The sequence below is a fragment of the Rhinatrema bivittatum genome, chromosome 15, assembly GCF_901001135.1.
Source record: "Rhinatrema bivittatum chromosome 15, aRhiBiv1.1, whole genome shotgun sequence".
NCBI lineage: Eukaryota > Metazoa > Chordata > Amphibia > Gymnophiona > Rhinatrematidae > Rhinatrema > Rhinatrema bivittatum.
Genome location: NC_042629.1, coordinates 69,062,271 through 69,080,782, shown reverse-complemented (window position 1 = coordinate 69,080,782; position 18,512 = coordinate 69,062,271). Strand labels below are relative to the sequence as shown.

Genomic DNA, 18,512 nt, shown 5'->3' with positions numbered 1-18,512 from the left:
GGGTCACCCAGTGTCCCCACTCTGTACCATCACGGGTCTTAGAAAAAAAAAGACCATTGATAAACTATCTCCGCCCCTTGGGCCTTTTCCCATGCCCGCTTGAATTTTCTTGTTTTGGCTCCTAAAACCTTCACTGTGTGTCTGTTCCTGTGTCCACTACTCTGCTCAATGCAAAAGTATTTTCGCACATTTCTGTAACTTTCAGTTTCATACGAAGACTCCTTGTCCTTTTCATACTTTTCCCCTTTAATTCTCTCCATTATATTGTATAATTCCATTATCTCTATTCTCTACATTGTAACTTTTTATCATTGTTGTTATACATGAACCGATGTGATGGCCATGGTTGAATATCGGTATACAAAAAAAAAAAATAAATAAATACAATGGAAAATGCTTCCTTCTAATACTTTATACAAACCTGCTAGGTCTGAGTGTTTGTATCCTATGTCCCCTTTCCCATATTTCTTCTAGAAAGTACATCCTTGTAGTTTCCTCTATATATGACATAGTACAGTCCATACGCTATCTTTCTTCTAGAAAGTACACCCTTGCAGTTTCCTCTGTATATGACATAGTACCTAATATAGGTACTATATAGTACCTAACGAATGGACTATGCACTAATTCTCTCACCTGAGCAAAAGAAAAATTTATATAAAAAAATGTATGTAAGACCTATGATTATATTGCCGGTATACTTAATGCTAAGTAGCAGCGAAAATGTATGCCCTGATATGAGGTCTGCCTTCGACTACCACATTGTGTACTTACACTGTTAATTTAATGGATTGTTTGGGATCATAGCTGTTGTTGCTTTTGGTTACCTGATCGCTGTTCCCTGCTTACTAATCCTGCACTAGAGGATATATTATTCTCGGTATGACATAGTACAGTCCATACGCTGTCTTTCTTCTAGAAAGTACATCCTTGCAGTTTCCTCTGTATATGACATAGTACAGTCCATATGCTATCTTTCTTCTAGAAAGTACATCCTTGCAGTTTCCTCTGTATATGACATAGTACAGTCCATATGCTGTCTTTCTTCTAGAAAGTACATCTTTGCAGTTTCCTCTTTATATGACATAGTACAGTCCATATGCTATCTTTCTTCTAGAAAGTACATCTTTGCAGTTTCCTCTGTATATGACATAGTACAGTCCATACGCTATCTTTCTTCTTGAAAGTACATCCTTGTAGTTTCCTCTGTATATTCCAGTGGGAGCACTGAGAGGGGAGGATCACCTTGCTGGTGGCTGAAAGGAATCAGTAAGTTTTTGCTTGGGACATTGTCTTTTTTAAAAGTATTGGGGCAGAGTTAACTATTTGGGTATATTATTTAGTGTGTTTGTCCTTTTAATAGTCGGTTAGGCAGCGAATAAATAAGTTAGACTGTTTGTATTTTTAAATAGTCAGTCAGTAAGGCAGCTAGTAAGCAGTAATTAGTGTGTTTGTTTTTAAAAGTCTGTAAGGCAGCTAGTAAGCAGAACTGAGTGTTTGTATTAAAAAAAAAAAAAAAGAGGCCAGAAACTATAAATAAGCAAGGAGCAGTGTATACCTAAGTAAAAAGGTTGAAAAGTTCAGTTCAGTTAATCACCTTGGAAAGGTGTTGAGGTAGTGTGATTTGGTTTGATTAGGTACCAACATTTGTTAATCAAGAGAGCAGTGAGTCACTCTGGCTGACTAACTGAAGTGTTAAGGTTGTGTGTTTGATTTGAATAGGAACCATTGTTTGTTAATCAGAACAGCAGTGAGTCACTCAGGACAACTAACTGTAGTGTAAATCTCCAAAGGGATTGTTTTGTATTAATTTACCTTAGAAGCACATTATATATTGCAAGGGAAGAGCTCAGCAATCCACATTCCAGTGGGAGCACTGAGAGGAGAGGATCACCTTGCTGGTGGCTGAAAGGAATCACTAAGTTTTTGCTTGGTACATTGTCTTTTTTAAAAGTATTAAGGCAAAGTTAACTAATTGGAATATTATTTAGTGTGTTTGTCCTTTTAATAGTCAGTAAGGCAGCAAATAAACAAGTTAGACTGTTTGTATTTTTAAATAGTCAGTCAGTAAGGCAGCTAGTAAGCAGTAGTTAGTGTGTTTATTTTTAAAAGTCTGTAAGGCAGCTAGAAAGCAGAACTGAGTGTTTGTATTAAAAAAAAAAGTAGCCAGAAGCTAGAAATAAACTAGGAGCAGTGTATACCTAAGTAAAAAGGTTGAAAAGTTCAGTTCAGATAATCACCTTGGAAAGGTATTGAGGTAGTGTGATTTGGTTTGATTAAGTACCAACATTTGTTAATCAAGAGAGCAGTGAGTCACTCTGGCTGACTAACTGAAGTTAGACTGTATTTCCCAACCCTCCCCACCCCTTGCCCATCCTTTAATTTATAGGCAGGTGCCACTTTCACACACACAAAAAAAGAAAAACAACAAAAACTTTATTGAGAATTGTAGACAAACTGAAGAGTAGTAAATCACCTGGACTGGATTGGATGGTATACACCCCAGAGTTCTGAAGGAACTAAAAAATGAAATTTCAGACCTATTAGTAAAAAAAAGACTGGAGGATAGCAAATGTAACCCCAATATTTAAAAAGGGCTCCAAGGGCGATCAGGGAAACTACAGACCGGTTAGCCTGACTTCAGTGCCAGGAAAAATAGTGGAAAGTGTTCTAAACATCAAAATCACAGAACATATAGAAAGACATGGTTTAATGGAACAAAGTCAGCATGGCTTTACCCAGGGCAAGTCTTGCCTCACAAATCTGCTTCACTTTTTTGAAGGAGTTAATAAACATGTGGATAAAGGTGAACTGGTAGATATAGTATACTTGGATTTTCAGAAGGCATTTGACAAAGGTCCTCATGAGAGGCTTCTAGGAAAAATAAAAAGTCATGGGATAGGTGGCGATGTCCTTTCGTGGATTACAAACTGGCTAAAAGACAGGAAACAGAGAGTAGGATTAAATGGACAATTTTCTCAGTGGAAGGGAGTGGACAGTGGAGTGCCTCGGGATTTGTATTGGAACCCTTACTTTTCAATATATTTATAAATGATCTGGAAAGAAATACGAGTGAGATAATCAAATTTGCAGATGATACAAAATTGTTCAGAGTAGTTAAATCATAAGCAGATTGTGATAGATTGCAAGAAGACCTTGTGAGACTGGAAAATTCGGCATCAAAATGGCAGATGAAATTTAATGTGGATAAGTGCAAGGTGATGCATATAGGGAAAAATAACCCATGCTACAATTACACAATGTTAGGTTCCATATTAGGTGCTACAACCCAAGAAAGAGATCTAGGCATCATCGTGGCTAACACATTGAAATCGTCGGTGCAGTGTGCTGCGGCAGTCAAAAAAGCAAACAGAATGTTGGGAATTATTAGAAAGGGAATGGTGAATAAAACGGAAAATGTCATAATGCCTCTGTATCGCTCCATGTTGAGACCGCACCTTGAATACTGTGTACAATTCTGGTCGCCGAATCTCAAAAAAGATATAATTGCGATGGAGAAGGTACAGAGAAGGGCTACCAAAATGATAAGGGGAATGGAACAGCTCCCCTATGAGGAAAGACTAAAGAGGTTAGGACTTTTCAGCTTGGAGGGGGGATATGATAGAGGTGTTTAAAATCATGAGAAGTCTAGAATGGGTAGATGTGAATCGGTTATTTACTCTTTCGGATAATAGAAAGACTAGGGGGCACTCCATGAAGTTAGCATGTGGCACATTTAAAACTAATCGGAGAAAGTTCTTTTTCACTCAACGTACAATTAAACACTGGAATTTGTTGCCAGAGGATGTGGTTAGTGCAGTTAGAATAGCTGTGTTTCAAAAAGGATTGGATAAGTTCTTAGAGAAGTCCATTAACTGCTATTAATTGCGTTGACTTAGAAAATAGCCACTGCTATTACTAGCAATGGTAACATGGAATAGACTTAGTTTTTTGGTACTTGCCAGGTTCTTATGGCCTGGATCGGCCACTGTTGGAAACAGGATGCTGGGCTTGATGGACCCTTGGTCTGACCCAGTATGGCATGTTCTTATGTTCTTACAGTCCATACGCTATCTTTTTTGTAGAAAGTACATCCTTGCAGTTTCCTCTGAATATGACATAGTACAGTCCATACACTATTTTAGTGGCCCTCCTTTAGTTTACCTCTATCTTGTCAATGACCTTTAGTAGATGTGGCCTCCAGAACCGAACGTACTCCTCAAAATGGGATCTCACCAGAGAGCTGTAGAGAGGAAATATTGCTTCCCTCTTTCCATGCACCCAACTACACCATTAGCTTTCCAACTGCTTTCTCGCACTGACTGCCTTCCTTGAGGTCATCAGAAAGGATGACCCTCAGAACTCTTTCCTGTTGGTGGTCATCTATAAATATCACCTATAGCCATGCCTTCGGGGCCCAGGAGCACCAACATGACTTACGTAGGGCACATTTTGCACAGGATTTTAAAAAAAGCACAATCACCAGTTCTCATAAGTGTGAAAAAAAAAAAAAAAAAAACATCTGATGAAAATGCCACGGCCTAAGCTCAGGGGATACTGTAAAACTGTCTGTGACACACTCACCCATACAGAGATTATTTATATACCTGCAAGATCCACTTCAGAAAAAAAAGAGACCCGAAGGTGCATTTTGTAAAGAACAACATTCTGTCATCAAAGAAGGAAAGAACGCGAGCCCAGTGATAAGAACCTCCATCTTCCAAGAGCTGCCTCGTGTGCTCTGTTACAAGTTCAGTTTCATTGCAGTAAAACAAAACGCCACTGATTTCCACACTGTCTGCAACACCTTACCTCACCCACCACCCACTGTTTTCCTACAACAACAAAACTAGATCTGCATCCCCTGCTTCTAATTATTTTTACTGAACTCTATATTTCAGCTCTGAAATAAAATCTTTGGTTACAAGGATTTGTAACTGCCTATTAAGATCCCATATTTCCGGTTCTACCTATCACAATTGTGCGTGCAAAGCCTCTCTCACACCAGTGATTTTCTACTCCCTCTTTAGTTCATGCATGAAAGCTCACGGCGAGTTACATTCAGGTACTGTAGATGTTTGGCCTAAGACAGGGGAAAAACTGGCCACACGATGCTATTCTGGCGAGACAAAAGCACCAGACAGACAGACAGACAACAGGGTGGACGATGTCACGGAAGGACTCAGAATATTTTACAAATTTCAGGAGAACAACAAAAACAGAGATACTTCTGTCCCGTGTGTGGCAAGAAGGTACTGAAATGTTGCATTACTGGACTTGTTAGGGAAAAATTAGAAGCACTGGGACCTGTGCCACTATAATAGTGCTTCACCACAAGTAAAATGCACTTAAACCCAAAGGCTCCTAAAGGGAAATACGTAGGCTGGCCTGTGGGTAAAGTAAGGGCTTTAGTGGAACATTTATCATGATAGCTACTCCTGGGTGCTCCAAATAACTTATCAGGTCATTCCAAATATCTTTTATTTCCAACAAGTGTCTGCTATTATAACACTTGCTAATAAACTTAATTTATTTTTTTTTCTATTTTCTTTCCAGAGGTCAAAATTATTTTGGGTGGATCGAGGCCTGTGTGACTAAGTCATGACCGAGAGAAAACAGAAGTTAGAAAACAAGTGCATTAATTTATGAGGCAACATATTCCCAGGTTGGCTGGGGCTGGGCCTGCTGCGGAGGCAGCGCTCACAGCTCCTGGGAGTCCGAGTCACTGCACAATGGCCGTACCTAGCGGCTAGACTTAGGGCCTTACGAGGGGAGGATTCTGGGTGAGGCCCGGGTGCACGGCCCCCAGTCAGGGACAGTCACTGCAATGCCTGGGCCATGTGAGTTAGGAAGGGGTTAACAGAATATGGGAAAAATCCCTGGGTTGATGCCACAGTCCAGCAGAGGCCCATTCCGATTTAGCAAAAAAAGATGTGCCAGACAAGGAAGACTTGATTGCCAGACACGCACACTAAAGGCGCGAATTTTCAGAGAGCTGCGCGTGCAAAAATTGGGCAAATACTCTTTTAAGTAGAATCTACTCGCGCACATGCTATTTTATAAACATCAATCATACATGCAAAGTTCTGCTTCCGTGCATGACCTAGGGACATTCCGAAGCAGGGCCAACATCCATGCGTACAAGTTACTATTCTAAAAGACACTCCCAGGCATAGGTTTGCCAGTTTATGTAAGTTTGCACCTAATTACCTGGCATACCCGATATCAAACGTGTTTATTGGGTATTTTTGGCTGGGTGGGGGCTCTGGGTGAACTGTGGGGAGCTCATGTGGAAGAGGGCCTCAATGACCTGGATGAGGACTGGGTGAACTGGTTGAGTAATTGGTAAAACTGGTAATTTCAATGCCGTATGCACGTTTTTTTTTTTACTTAAGTCCTACCTTATTTTCGAGTGCGTATCTTTTACAATAGGCAGGAAAAGGCACGTTCAGCATCTTGAAATACTCACAAGATACGCGTAAGTGCTTAAGATGCGGGGTACAGAGATGTGTATTTTAGGATATGCCTGGATCTGCTATGCGAGGGTAATAAAGGGCTATCACAAACTGGCACATGGCCACAGAGCGCAGCTGTTTGAAAGTTATCCTCCCTGTGTTTTTATTTTGGTATGCAAAACATACACATACACGTTCAGGTGAATTTTCAAAGGAGTTAGGCATGTAAACGTAACGTACTATCGTAGCAATTATCAAAAGCCATTCACCTACGTGAGTGCACTTAATGCAGGTAAATCCTAAGCACAATTCAATGGCATATTTTGTAGCAACTTTCAAAAGCCCACTCACATGGGTAAAGTGCATGTAGACATGTAAAACCCAGTTTTAAGCGTGTAAATGCTCCCAGGGATGGTAACACGGATACCGGTGCGTGGGTGCACATGTACGCACACATGCCGGACTGTGCCAAAGGACGTGGCCATGTTATAGCATTCGTGCGTGTATGCGTTCACAGTATAAAATGGGCTGTACGCACATACATACATGTGCACAATTTTACATGGATGCACGCATGTGTGCACACATGTTGACTCTAATGTGTAAGTGGGGGTATTTTAGTAGACACGCACGGTTGCAATTGCCACTTCCCCCAGTTCATTCCCAATTTGCCCAGGTAAAGGATAGGACTTCCTAACACCCCCCCCCCCCCCCCAGTTAATTAGCCTCCCTTTTACAATGTTAGCCCTGGTCCCTAAAACCCCATGGACTAGCCTAGCCTTATTTTAGGACTTACACGCCATCCATGGCAGAAGTAAAGTTACACGGCGGGGGACCCCCGGGTGCGCACATCCGCACGTAAATAAGTACGCGCTGGTTTCATTCAGAAATCCCAGAACGACCGCGCCCTGGAAAATATTTGTGCGTGTAGACCGGGAGATGTGCAGCCTACGCCGGCGCCTATTTAAAATCCGCGCAGATCACGCCAGCCCGACTTCTGCTCGCGCTGGGCTTTTAAAATTCAACACACACCCGCCCCCCGAGTGCGTGGGTAACCTCAGCGAGAGCTGAATGCCTGAGCCTCTCTCTGCGCCGCAGGATCTCGGCTGTTTCCTGGCACATTCTGCCAGAGGAAGTCTCGGCATCGTGCAATCGGAGCCTGGCCCTGCTGAAAACGATGCTCTGGCGGTGTCTACGTTGCATTCTAGATACAAGGAAGCCAGGTAAGAAGGATCATTTTTTCGAAAGCTTGTCTACGCCGCGCTGAAATTCCATACTGCCCGGCAGGTTAAGTCACCTGGCGCCACTTCCTCCCTTTCCTCTCTTGTTGGCGAGGCTCAAGAGCCCTCCACTCCACCCCCCCATGTCAAGAAGAGAAAAGAAATAAAATACACTTAAAAAAAAAAATCTACTTGTGTTTTTTTTTTTTTTATTTTACTTTTTCTCCGTACAGCTGGGCCGATTGTCCCCAGTACGGCAAATAATCTGGAGATAAACACACACCAGTTCAGACAACTAGTTCGACTGTTCAATAATTCTGGCGGTGAGAGCAAAAGTACAGGTTTTACTTCTAGGTCTGGTAGGGAGTCTCTGTGCAACTCGGGTTAAGTCACTTTACCTCCTGTGTCGCTATCTCTTCTCCTATAAACGAGGAGTAATAAATAGGGGCCGTACAAGCAAAAATCATTTTATTATTTGCTTCATATTCACAGGGTTTATTTCGTTTCGGGTATTTTTCCGTTTCACTTCGATTTTGTTTTCGCGCACGCCAAGACTATTTAACATGTATTAAACGGTTTTTAGTGTGCGCTAAATTGAAAAGAAACAAAAATGTTGTTGTTTTTTTTTTTCCTTTTGCTTCGTTTTGATAACGGCACAAAACAAAATGAAAGATGTTAATATTTTCGTGTCGTTTCAAAACGAGAGCGCAACCCTGCTAATAAAATGGTTAGATCACCAACCCTTCGGAGGCCGGCTTTGTGCCGCTACACCCTGGCGCCAGGCTCTGAAGGTGCTCTGCAAATCATTTAATTCATATCACGGCTTTAGTGTGTGAGAGCCTGAGCTTTTCACTCTCTCACGGGAATGCTCAGGATGCCATAAAATAACCATCTCTGTTACCTTTACACCTCCATCTTCATTATCTTCCTCTTCTTCATCTTTCTTTCTCCGTTTAGTTTTTTTCTCTCTCTTTTCCTTAAGCTTTTTCTTCTTCTTTTTATTGGGGGAATAGTCACTTCCTTCACTCTCTGATTTCTCCTCCATTTCCTCTTCATTGTCTGACACTTCCTCCTCACTTCCCTAAAACATAAATACAGCCAGTAAGAGCATTCAAAGGGTGTATGAATTGCTCTCCTCCTCTTCCAACCCTACAGCCCTATTTTATTACAGAATTATTTGACAAGAAAATTCAGATTAACCTCTAGATTATTTGCTGCCCTGGTACCACCCTGTGATCTGCCTTCTGTAGACACCTCCTCATTCTTTGACTCAAAGGGGCGAGAAGCCTGACATCCTCTCTCTCGTGCTCAGCCTCTCTAACAACTGGGGAGGGGCGGAATCCCTTTCTGAAAAATTCCTAGGTCATTGTCATTAGTTTGATTCAGTTTCAAAGTGGGGGAAAAAAAAAAACAATGCAAAAAGCCACGGACCCTTTGTGGCTAAAAGGAGCAAATATTTTATTTTATTTTTTGGGTGGGGTAAAGGAAGGAAAGACCGAGTGATTCAGACACTTGACCTTTCACCTCAAGGATGACGGCACTGCCTATTACTTCCAAAGGTCATTACCTCTGCAAGCCGGTCGGTGTTCTGTGCAAGAGGAGCTGACGTGGCCCCTGTCAGGTCGCCAGTGTGCATGTGACCATCTCATTACTATATAGTTATAACTGATAATGAATAAAGGTGTGGCCTATTAGCAGCTCCTCAGAAGCTCACGCTGCTTATAGAAATTCATTGCCCATTAACATTTTACCACTGAAACTTATGCACCACGTCCCGGGTTAAAGTGTGAAATGCAGGCTGACAAACACATTTCAGGAGTCTGCTCCTATCAGTCATTCTTGCTCTGAAGATTTCTCTCCCAGAGTAAATCAGCACAGTAAAATTTAAAAAGACATACCACAATGCACATAAACGAAGCGGTACTTACTTTGCTATCATTATCTCTATGTACACACGAACATACACTCGTAAAATATTCACATATATATATATATATATATACACACACACATATATATAGATAGATATACACACACACATATGTATATATAGACAGATATACACACACACACACACGCATATATGTATATGTACATAGACAGATAGATACACACACATATATATGTACATATAGACAGATATACACACACACATATATATATGTACATATAGACAGATATACACACACACATATGTATATAGATATACACACACATATATATATTTATATGTAGATATAGACAGCTAGATATATACACAAACACGTGTATACGTATATATAGACAGATAGATATACATACACACATATATATATGTATATGTAGATATAGACGGCTAGTTATATACACACACACACACACACACACACACACGTGTATACGTATATATAGACAGATAGATATACACACACACACACACATGGAACAAAACTGATAATTCCAATATAAATCAAGCCATAAGGGCTTCTGATTAGTTCTGATCCAGATCTGAAACGAGTTTGGTTCTTCTGCAGACTTCCCTCACCACCCAAATCCAGGGGAGGCAAGACCTAACCTGCAGAAATACAACAGATGATGACTTTATAAAATCCAGGTGCCTGATGAAATGATAAAAGGAAGACGCTGTGATGCACAGCTGCTTAGACAAGTGCTTCTCTGGAAGACAGACACATCCAAATTATTATTCTGTTTGAAGTCTCTTTATGATCTGCAGTATAGCTAGCAATTTACGGTTTTCTGTATAGAGGTTACGGGAAATAACAGCTCTATTTTTATGTTAGACGGCTCAGTGCTCAGGACATCATGTCTGGATGAGATAAAAGCACTGGCTCGGAAAAAAATGATCAACAATAATAATTTATGTAGAATTAGAACCAGCAAGAGAATTGAAAGGGATGAAGGAACTTTAAGATGGTTAACTTATACAAAGCAAGAAATAGATGAGAATTGAAAAGAGAGGCCCAGAGAGGTGATGTAACCTGGAGATGCAGGTATGAATCTAGGCTCATCGGCCTGCTTCCTATGTGCTGCTCAGCCTCATCCACTTCTGATTTTATCCTCGCCCGTAGCTCTCATTTCCCAAAGCAGCAAAACAAGGCCTGGATTTAGGGTCACCCTGAGAAGCTGACCCAGTTCGGCTTCTTGCCTCACCGCATGTATGGGCTCGTAGTTCCGGTCTTTCCTGGATAAAAAAATTTGGAACCACCATAGGGACAATGGGGTAAAAAGCAGGACTGGAAGAGCCCGAACCTGTGAATCCTTCCTGTGGCCCTCACTGTGCGACTGTAATGATCTCACAGTTCACCTCTAGCAATGAAAGACAGGCGAGCTCTTGCTATACTGGCAGACTGGGATGATGGGATGTGGGTCGTACAGCACAGCATACAAGGACAGTTCTCTACAAATGAGAAAATATTTGTATTACCCACTCCCCCATTTATATTCCTTTCCCTCCAGGCTCCTCTGCTGAGCAAAGTCTGGAAGGGGAGCCTCGTCAGGTGGAAGGAGGAACCACAGTAGCAAATGACACAGAGGCATTCACGGAGTGGGATGCCAGTGGCCAGTAGTTAGTGTTCCACCTTCACGGAGCGGAAGGATGGAGGGCTGCTATCTCCAAAAAATAAAAATAAAAAAAACAAACAAAAAAATAAAAACAGGGGTGGGTAAGAGTATGGGGCAAGGGTGTGGCCTGCTTGTTACAGCAGTTGCTACCCCTAATTGAGCTGGATGTCACTTGGATGCAGATACGGCGCTGCTCTCTAAATTGGTGGTGGGGTGGAGGGGAATTAGGGCTGGAGGGTACTAGAAGCCAATAGTAACAGGTGGGAGAGAGAAAAAGGGGAAAAAATGGATAAAGTGCGTAGCTTGCTGGGCAGACTTGATGGGCCATTTGGTCTTCTTCTGCCGTCATTTCTATGTTTCTATGACACTTTCCCTCCAATCCAGTGCCCAAGTTCATTGCCTTTGCAATAGGCCACCAATAAAACACTATTAAAGGCATTTTTGCAGGTCAGTATTAACGTGCATGGGGGTGGGTGGGAGGGAGCTCGCGGAGTTGTGTTGAGTGCTGGTCTTGTAAGAATCTAAAAGGAAGCTAAAAGGCCTACAATGGGCTACCAGAGGAAGCCAGTGCTCTGATCCATTCTGGGCATGCTTAGAACAGAAATGTTATACAGCAGTAGGAAATGGGTGGAAGGATCAGGTAAGAGGCATGGGTGGTGGGGATGGTGGTGGTTAGGGGGGGTGGGGAATTGGTGCTGGGTTGTAGGTGAGTGTTGTATGTTTTTCTAACCAAAGTACAAGAATCTCAACTGGCTAGACTGGATGGACCAAATTTGGTCTTTTTCTGCATTCGTTTACTATGTGAACCTGTTTAGTGACTTTCAATTTAGCAAAAAGGAAAAAAAAAAAAAAGAAAAAAGTGTGTTTGGCTGCCAGTTTACTAGCAAGGGGCAGACTAAATGTTATGAAGAAAAAAAAAAAGAAAAAAGATTAGAAAGCATGGGTCAGTAGCCTTTCATTTAGAAGCATTTTCTTTCATAAAATATGTAAAGCCCTAAAAAAAAAAAAAAGGAGAGGAACTAGAAGTTTTTTACTTTCAAAAAAACGTTTTTTTCACATAGTGCATTTAAAAGAGCTTTTACATTTTGACGTGGCCGACAGTCTGAAACAGGAACTGACCATGGTGCTGAACAGCCGCGAACATATATACACACACACACACACACACACACACACATATATATATATATATATATATACAGAGAGAGAGAGAGGGAGGAGGGAGAGGGAGGGCCAGCAACAGATAAGCAGAGTTACACTTCTGAAACAGGAACTGACCATGGTGCTGAACAGCCGCGAACATACACACACACACACATATATATATACACAGAGAGAGAGAGGGAGGAGGGAGAGGGAGGGCCAGCAACAGATAAGCAGAGTTACACTTCTGAAACAGGAACTGACCATGGTGCTGAACAGCCGCGAACATATATACACACACACACATATATATATACACAGAGAGAGAGAGAGAGAGGGAGGAGGGAGAGGGAGGGCCAGCAACAGATAAGCAGAGTTACACTTCTGAAACAGGAACTGACCATGGTGCTGAACAGCCGCGAACATATATACACACACACACATATATATATACACAGAGAGAGAGAGAGAGAGGGAGGAGGGAGAGGGAGGGCCAGCAACAGATAAGCAGAGTTACACTTCTGAAACAGGAACTGACCATGGTGCTGAACAGCCGCGAACATATATACACACACACATATATATATATACACAGAGAGAGAGAGGGAGGAGGGAGGAGGGAGAGGGAGGGCCAGCAACAGATAAGCAGAGTTACACTTCTGAAACAGGAACTGACCATGGTGCTGAACAGCCGCGAACATACACACACACACACATATATATATATATACACAGAGAGAGAGAGGGAGGAGGGAGGAGGGAGGAGGGAGAGGGAGGGCCAGCAACAGATAAGCAGAGTTACACTTCTGAAACAGGAACTGACCATGGTGCTGAACAGCCGCGAACATATATACACACACACACATATATATATATATATATACACAGAGAGAGAGAGAGAGGGAGGAGGGAGAGGGAGGGCCAGCAACAGATAAGCAGAGTTACACTTCTGAAACAGGAACTGACCATGGTGCTGAACAGCCGCGAACATACACACATATACACAGAGAGAGAGAGAGAGGGGGGGGGGGGGGCCAGCAACACATACACACACATATTTACACACACACACACACACATATACAGAGAGGGAGAGAGAGGCGGGGAGCAGCAACAGATAAACTGAGTTACCACGTCTGAAACAGGAACTGACCATGGTGCTGAACAGCTGTGAACATACATACACACACACACACATATACAGAGAGAGAGGGGGGGGGGGGCCAACAACACATACACACACACACACACACATATACACAGAGAGAGAGAGGGGGGCAGCAACTCATACACACACACATATACACACAGAGAGAGCGAGGGGGGCAGCAACAGATAAACTGAGTTACCACGTCTGAAACAGGAACTGACCATGGTGCTGAACAGCCACGAACATACATACACACACACACACATATACAGAGAGAGGGGGGGGGGGCAGCAACACATACACACACACACACACACATATACACAGAGAGAGAGGGGGGAGGAGCAGCAACAGATAAGCTGAGTTACCACTTCATATAACAGAGAAAATTCATTGTGATTATAAAAGCTCCTCTCCTGAAGGCTAGGAAGTGTAGAGAAGTATTCAGGTTTTCTTGTCTTAATCTACTAATGTTAAATTAGCATACACCCTTCAACAATCTTGTTAAGACTAATTGGAAACTCACTTTCTAGTGCAGGGAATACTTTGACCAACTCAAGATGGATTCCAAAGCCCTGGCAAGCAGACAAGGTGCATAAACGGAGAATGAAGGGTATAGGAATGGAGGAATTGAATAGCAGATGCACCCTACCAGTCACACGGTGTTCGGAGGGATTGTACTCACATCAGACTCCTACTGTTACATTTTTTAAAAATGTTCAAAAAGCAGTGTTTCATTACTTTAAACTCTTTTTATATCAGTAAGCCCTACTAATACAGTAAGACTTACTATGATACAACAGAACAGGCAACGTTTTAGGTACAGCTGAATGACACTTATGTTAATTTTAATGTTGTGGTGTTAATGATGGTTTGCTTTGGTTTCTAATGTGGAAGACAGGAAATCAAAGTAGCAATTACTAAATTAAATAAATGTAGAAACAGAGAAAATGGCATAAGAACTGCAGGGCCCACCTATTCTCCCCCATTCCTCATGCAACACAGCAGGGCCTAACCCCCATCTCAGGTTTTACCCTCAAGATCCTTAGGGCCATGACTCCTCCATGTCTATATAGGCAGAGTGTGCTGTTTGTTCTGAAATGTCCCTGAAGCAGATTTCATCAGAAGGTGGGTGCTAGCATCAGGAAGCTGACATGTTTGGACTCAAAAGTATACTAAGTACAGCAGATTACAAATGAATACAAAATTCAAAAGATCACTTCAAATAATAGAGCCTGATGGTTATTGTAATGCCCCTTTCCTCTCCAGCAGGGCCCTCTGGCCGCAAGCTCCTTTTGACAAAGCTCCTGGCACCATGCTGCATGCAGTGGCTCCGACTAGGAGGCAGACCCCCAATCCCTGAGCCCTGCTAGGCCCCTGCATCTGGGACTTCCTGGGGTGCTGGCTTAGTGACAACATCACTGCCTTGAGATATAAGGAAGCTCAGTGCCCCTGGCCAGCACCTCAGCAATCCTTTGGGGGATTCCTCTGCCAAAATGGAGTCTTCACTCCTGATCCTGGCTCCTGCTCATTCTACATGCCTGCTTGCCTGCTCCTTAATCCGCTCCGGTCCTTGCTGCTTACACACCTGCCTTGTTCTGCTCCTGCCCCTCACCTGTCCCGGCTCCTGCTTGCCTTGCCTTTGGACTGACTTCTTGCTGCTGACCCAGCCTGGCCCTTTGACACTGCTTCAATTCCTGCCTGCTCTGACCTCAGTTTGTACTCTCGTCTCTGCCAGCCCTGACCTTTGCCTGCTTCTTGTCTCTGCCTGAACTGTGCCAGCCCTGACCTTAGTCTGCCTTCTGTCACTACCTGGACCCTGGCCACCCTAACCATAGTCAGCGACACTCAACCACACGGCCTAGGCTACGTCAATCTGAGAGTGGTACCAGGGCTTACATTCCTGAAACATGACGATTATTTTTGGGTCACACCATAAGACAGTCTGCACATTTAAGTTTGTGTGAATTATGATGGTCTAATTTTTTTCATATTTTTTTCATGTGTATGGCACTTGTAAATGGTGGACGTTCTTATATTTAATCCTCCATGTTTATCCCATGCCTTCTTAAAACTAGTTACTGTTTTGGCCCCCTTCACTTTCACTGGGAGATGCTCCAATTTCCTGGATGGGAGGAATAAAAGCAAAAGGATATAAATACCAGCATAATGGAATCTCTGGCCACTGCTCTTCAAGTCAACAAATCAGCTTTTGTCCCAAAAAGAGATTAAAAATCATGCAACAGCTAGAGTTTCCAAAATGCCAGCTAGCTGTCAATTCAAGTCATAGCCACATCCAACCCTAGTTTCTACACTACTACCTCTTTCCTCCAGGGTTTACATGGGTTGAGTGTTCTACCTTCAACTGAGGATCATCCTAATCAACTCAATCCTCAAGGACAAAAGCATCCCTCAAACTAATTCCACAAGAAGATGGAAGGAAAAAATGTTAGAAAACTTTTCAGCTTCAGAAGTCAATGTTTAGAGAAATTCTACCCCCCACCCCTGGTTCTGGATTGTCCTTTGGATTACCTACTAATCCATTACTGGTGGGTATTCATGCCTATGAATGCAGTCCTGGAGTGCTACTCCAGAAGTACAGCAGCATGAAAATCCCATTTCCTGAGATTGGCGTTTCAATCCCATTCACTCCATAATGAAATGCTCCCACAGATTCGTAGCAGGTCCTCGGGTGTATTCCTAGTGCATCTGAGAACAACATTTGCTATTTCATTGGCTGACCTTTGTATGTGTTTATAGGCAACTCTTATAAAGGTCGTATGTGCCAACATTTGAAAGTTCTTGGGGAAAAAGGATTTCAGGAAAGGAAATATGGTGGGGAGCGGGATGGGGGCATCTCAATCTCCGCAAGGAATGTGCCAGAAGATGGGAATTCTTGACTGTATCTAGTAAAGAAATGGTCAGTATTCTAGCGCAGTAAGAGGCAATCTTTGATATATTCTTGAAAAGGCCACGATATTCAGATCAATAAACCACAATCTCCTAAAGAAGGAACATAGACAACTCCATAAGATTACCCTGGTAACCCACATTACGGCGAAGGCAGAAAAGTTCAACCTGCATACCCGTGGAAGACAAACAGTAAGTATAGAAATGAATGACGAATCATAACTCCTAGAGTTTAAAACGCCCATGCTCAGTGCGTTCTTGTTTTACAACACCTTCAAGATATCCGTTACTGCAGCCTGATAAAGTAGAGAATCTATTCCATTGTCAACACAACTCATTCTCTAAAACTACCCCTACATTATACTGTAAATGCATTTCCTTAGGACTTTCATGACCTTTCTGTTTTGGGTTTGGGCAGGTGCGGCGGTGAGGGAAAGGGAAGAGATGGGATTTCCATTTAAAATGTGCTCGACATCTTCATGTTTGTCTCATTGCCAGAGATAAATTTAAAAACGATAGTCGTGTGGCTGGTTAAGCCTTTCTAGGGGACTGATCTAGGGAAGCAGGGATATTACGGAAAACCTGCCCCTATCATCTCCTCTTTACTTTTCCATCAATAACCGTAAACATCAATACCAACCAGTGGAGATCAGAAAGAGAGAATTGCCCATTTTACATGTTGGTCACTTGCAACCTTCCAGGCAAAAGGCATGTATTTCTATAAATTAAGAAGGCATGTACAACGTTTTTCTATGTATTAAGCACATTTTTGTCATACAGCAGAATATTTTAAGCCCTGGGATATTGTGCTCTCGATAAAAGACATAAAGGCCAGCATTTGAATCAAGGCTTAATTATGTCATCAAAAAAGCATCCATATTGCTAGACCACGTACCAAATTAAGCATCTGTATATATTATTATGTTAAATCTGGCTCTGAGGGAGAGTTATGTTTAAAGGACATAAATGGCATTTTATTTTCCAGTGAAGGTTTTTTTTTGTTAAACCAGGACTGCAATATATATACCTGGAATTCTGACTCCACAGAGAGAGTACCTGACGGATTATATGATTCACTGACCTATCAGGTAACGGCAGCACAACCCCCCACAGCGGAAAGCCAATGGCAGCCAGGGCTAATGAGAGGGCCGAGAGACGTTGTACCACACCAGCAAAGGAAGAAACGGTGTTTGAAATGAGGAAAACAAAAAACAAAACAAAAAAATGGGGTGCAGGATGGAAAACGCAGGGCAAGATGTGTGTTGGAAGCAATTCAGATGAGCTGAGACTAAAATGAGAATGGACATGAACAGGAAAATGAAATTATAGACAGGAAACTTGAGAACATGAATAATCATAAAAAGGAGATCTGCCTCACTGCATTGCACAGAGAATCTTTCTCAACAGCGGCTCAGATTTATTATGACTTTTCCCACAGAGAAGTAGGGACTATTGTGGCTGTTTGCCGTTTTTTAATCTTGGGTTTTGCTTTTATTCTCTGCAAGTCAGTAATTATACCCCATTGTTCCTGTGAGACAGATAAAGAAAAACAGATAAGGCTAAACATTTTGATTGAAGATTCGCTGTTATCAGTCATAATTATAAATATATTATGCAGACTTTGCTTTTATCAGCTGTGGCATTAAAACAAGCCATCAGCTCCCCTAAAGCAAGAATGGAGCCTGCTTCCAAGGTCACACGCACGCCCACACGTATGTGGATCCAAAAAGCAACCCCTCGGACTCCCTGACATGCATGGAAAGTTTGGTGTGGCTAGGAGAACGAGCATAAAACTTACTGAGGGACACACAGACCCCCGCACACAGACAACACAACCTCAGAAACCTTCCTCCCCCCTTTAGAAAGTAGGCTGAAAAGGAAAGCTTTATCCTGTGCACCCTGTAAGACGCTAAAGAAATCCAAATTGTTCTGTCCACAGTCAAGCACAAAAGAGAAAACAGGCTGAGGGTCTTCTTTTTTTTAATATTATTTGTACATTTATTCTGCTCACTGTATTCCGTGATGCTTTGGTAACGTTGTACACTGCTCTGGGCAGGCTGTTCCTGGTAACGG

General features: G+C 42.3%; 1 protein-coding gene across 7 annotated transcripts in view; it reads right to left on the bottom strand.

The window, feature by feature from the left end:
* The window catches only part of CHD5 (chromodomain helicase DNA binding protein 5), a 142,713-nt gene that overhangs the window by 89,452 nt on the left and 34,749 nt on the right, over window positions 1-18,512 (bottom strand). For all 7 annotated transcript variants that reach the window (XM_029578498.1, XM_029578499.1, XM_029578501.1 and 4 more), the window contains exon 3: window positions 8,577-8,756. In XM_029578498.1, the coding sequence (XP_029434358.1) occupies window positions 8,577-8,756 (180 nt within the window). The remainder of the gene's footprint in view (window positions 1-8,576; window positions 8,757-18,512) is intronic.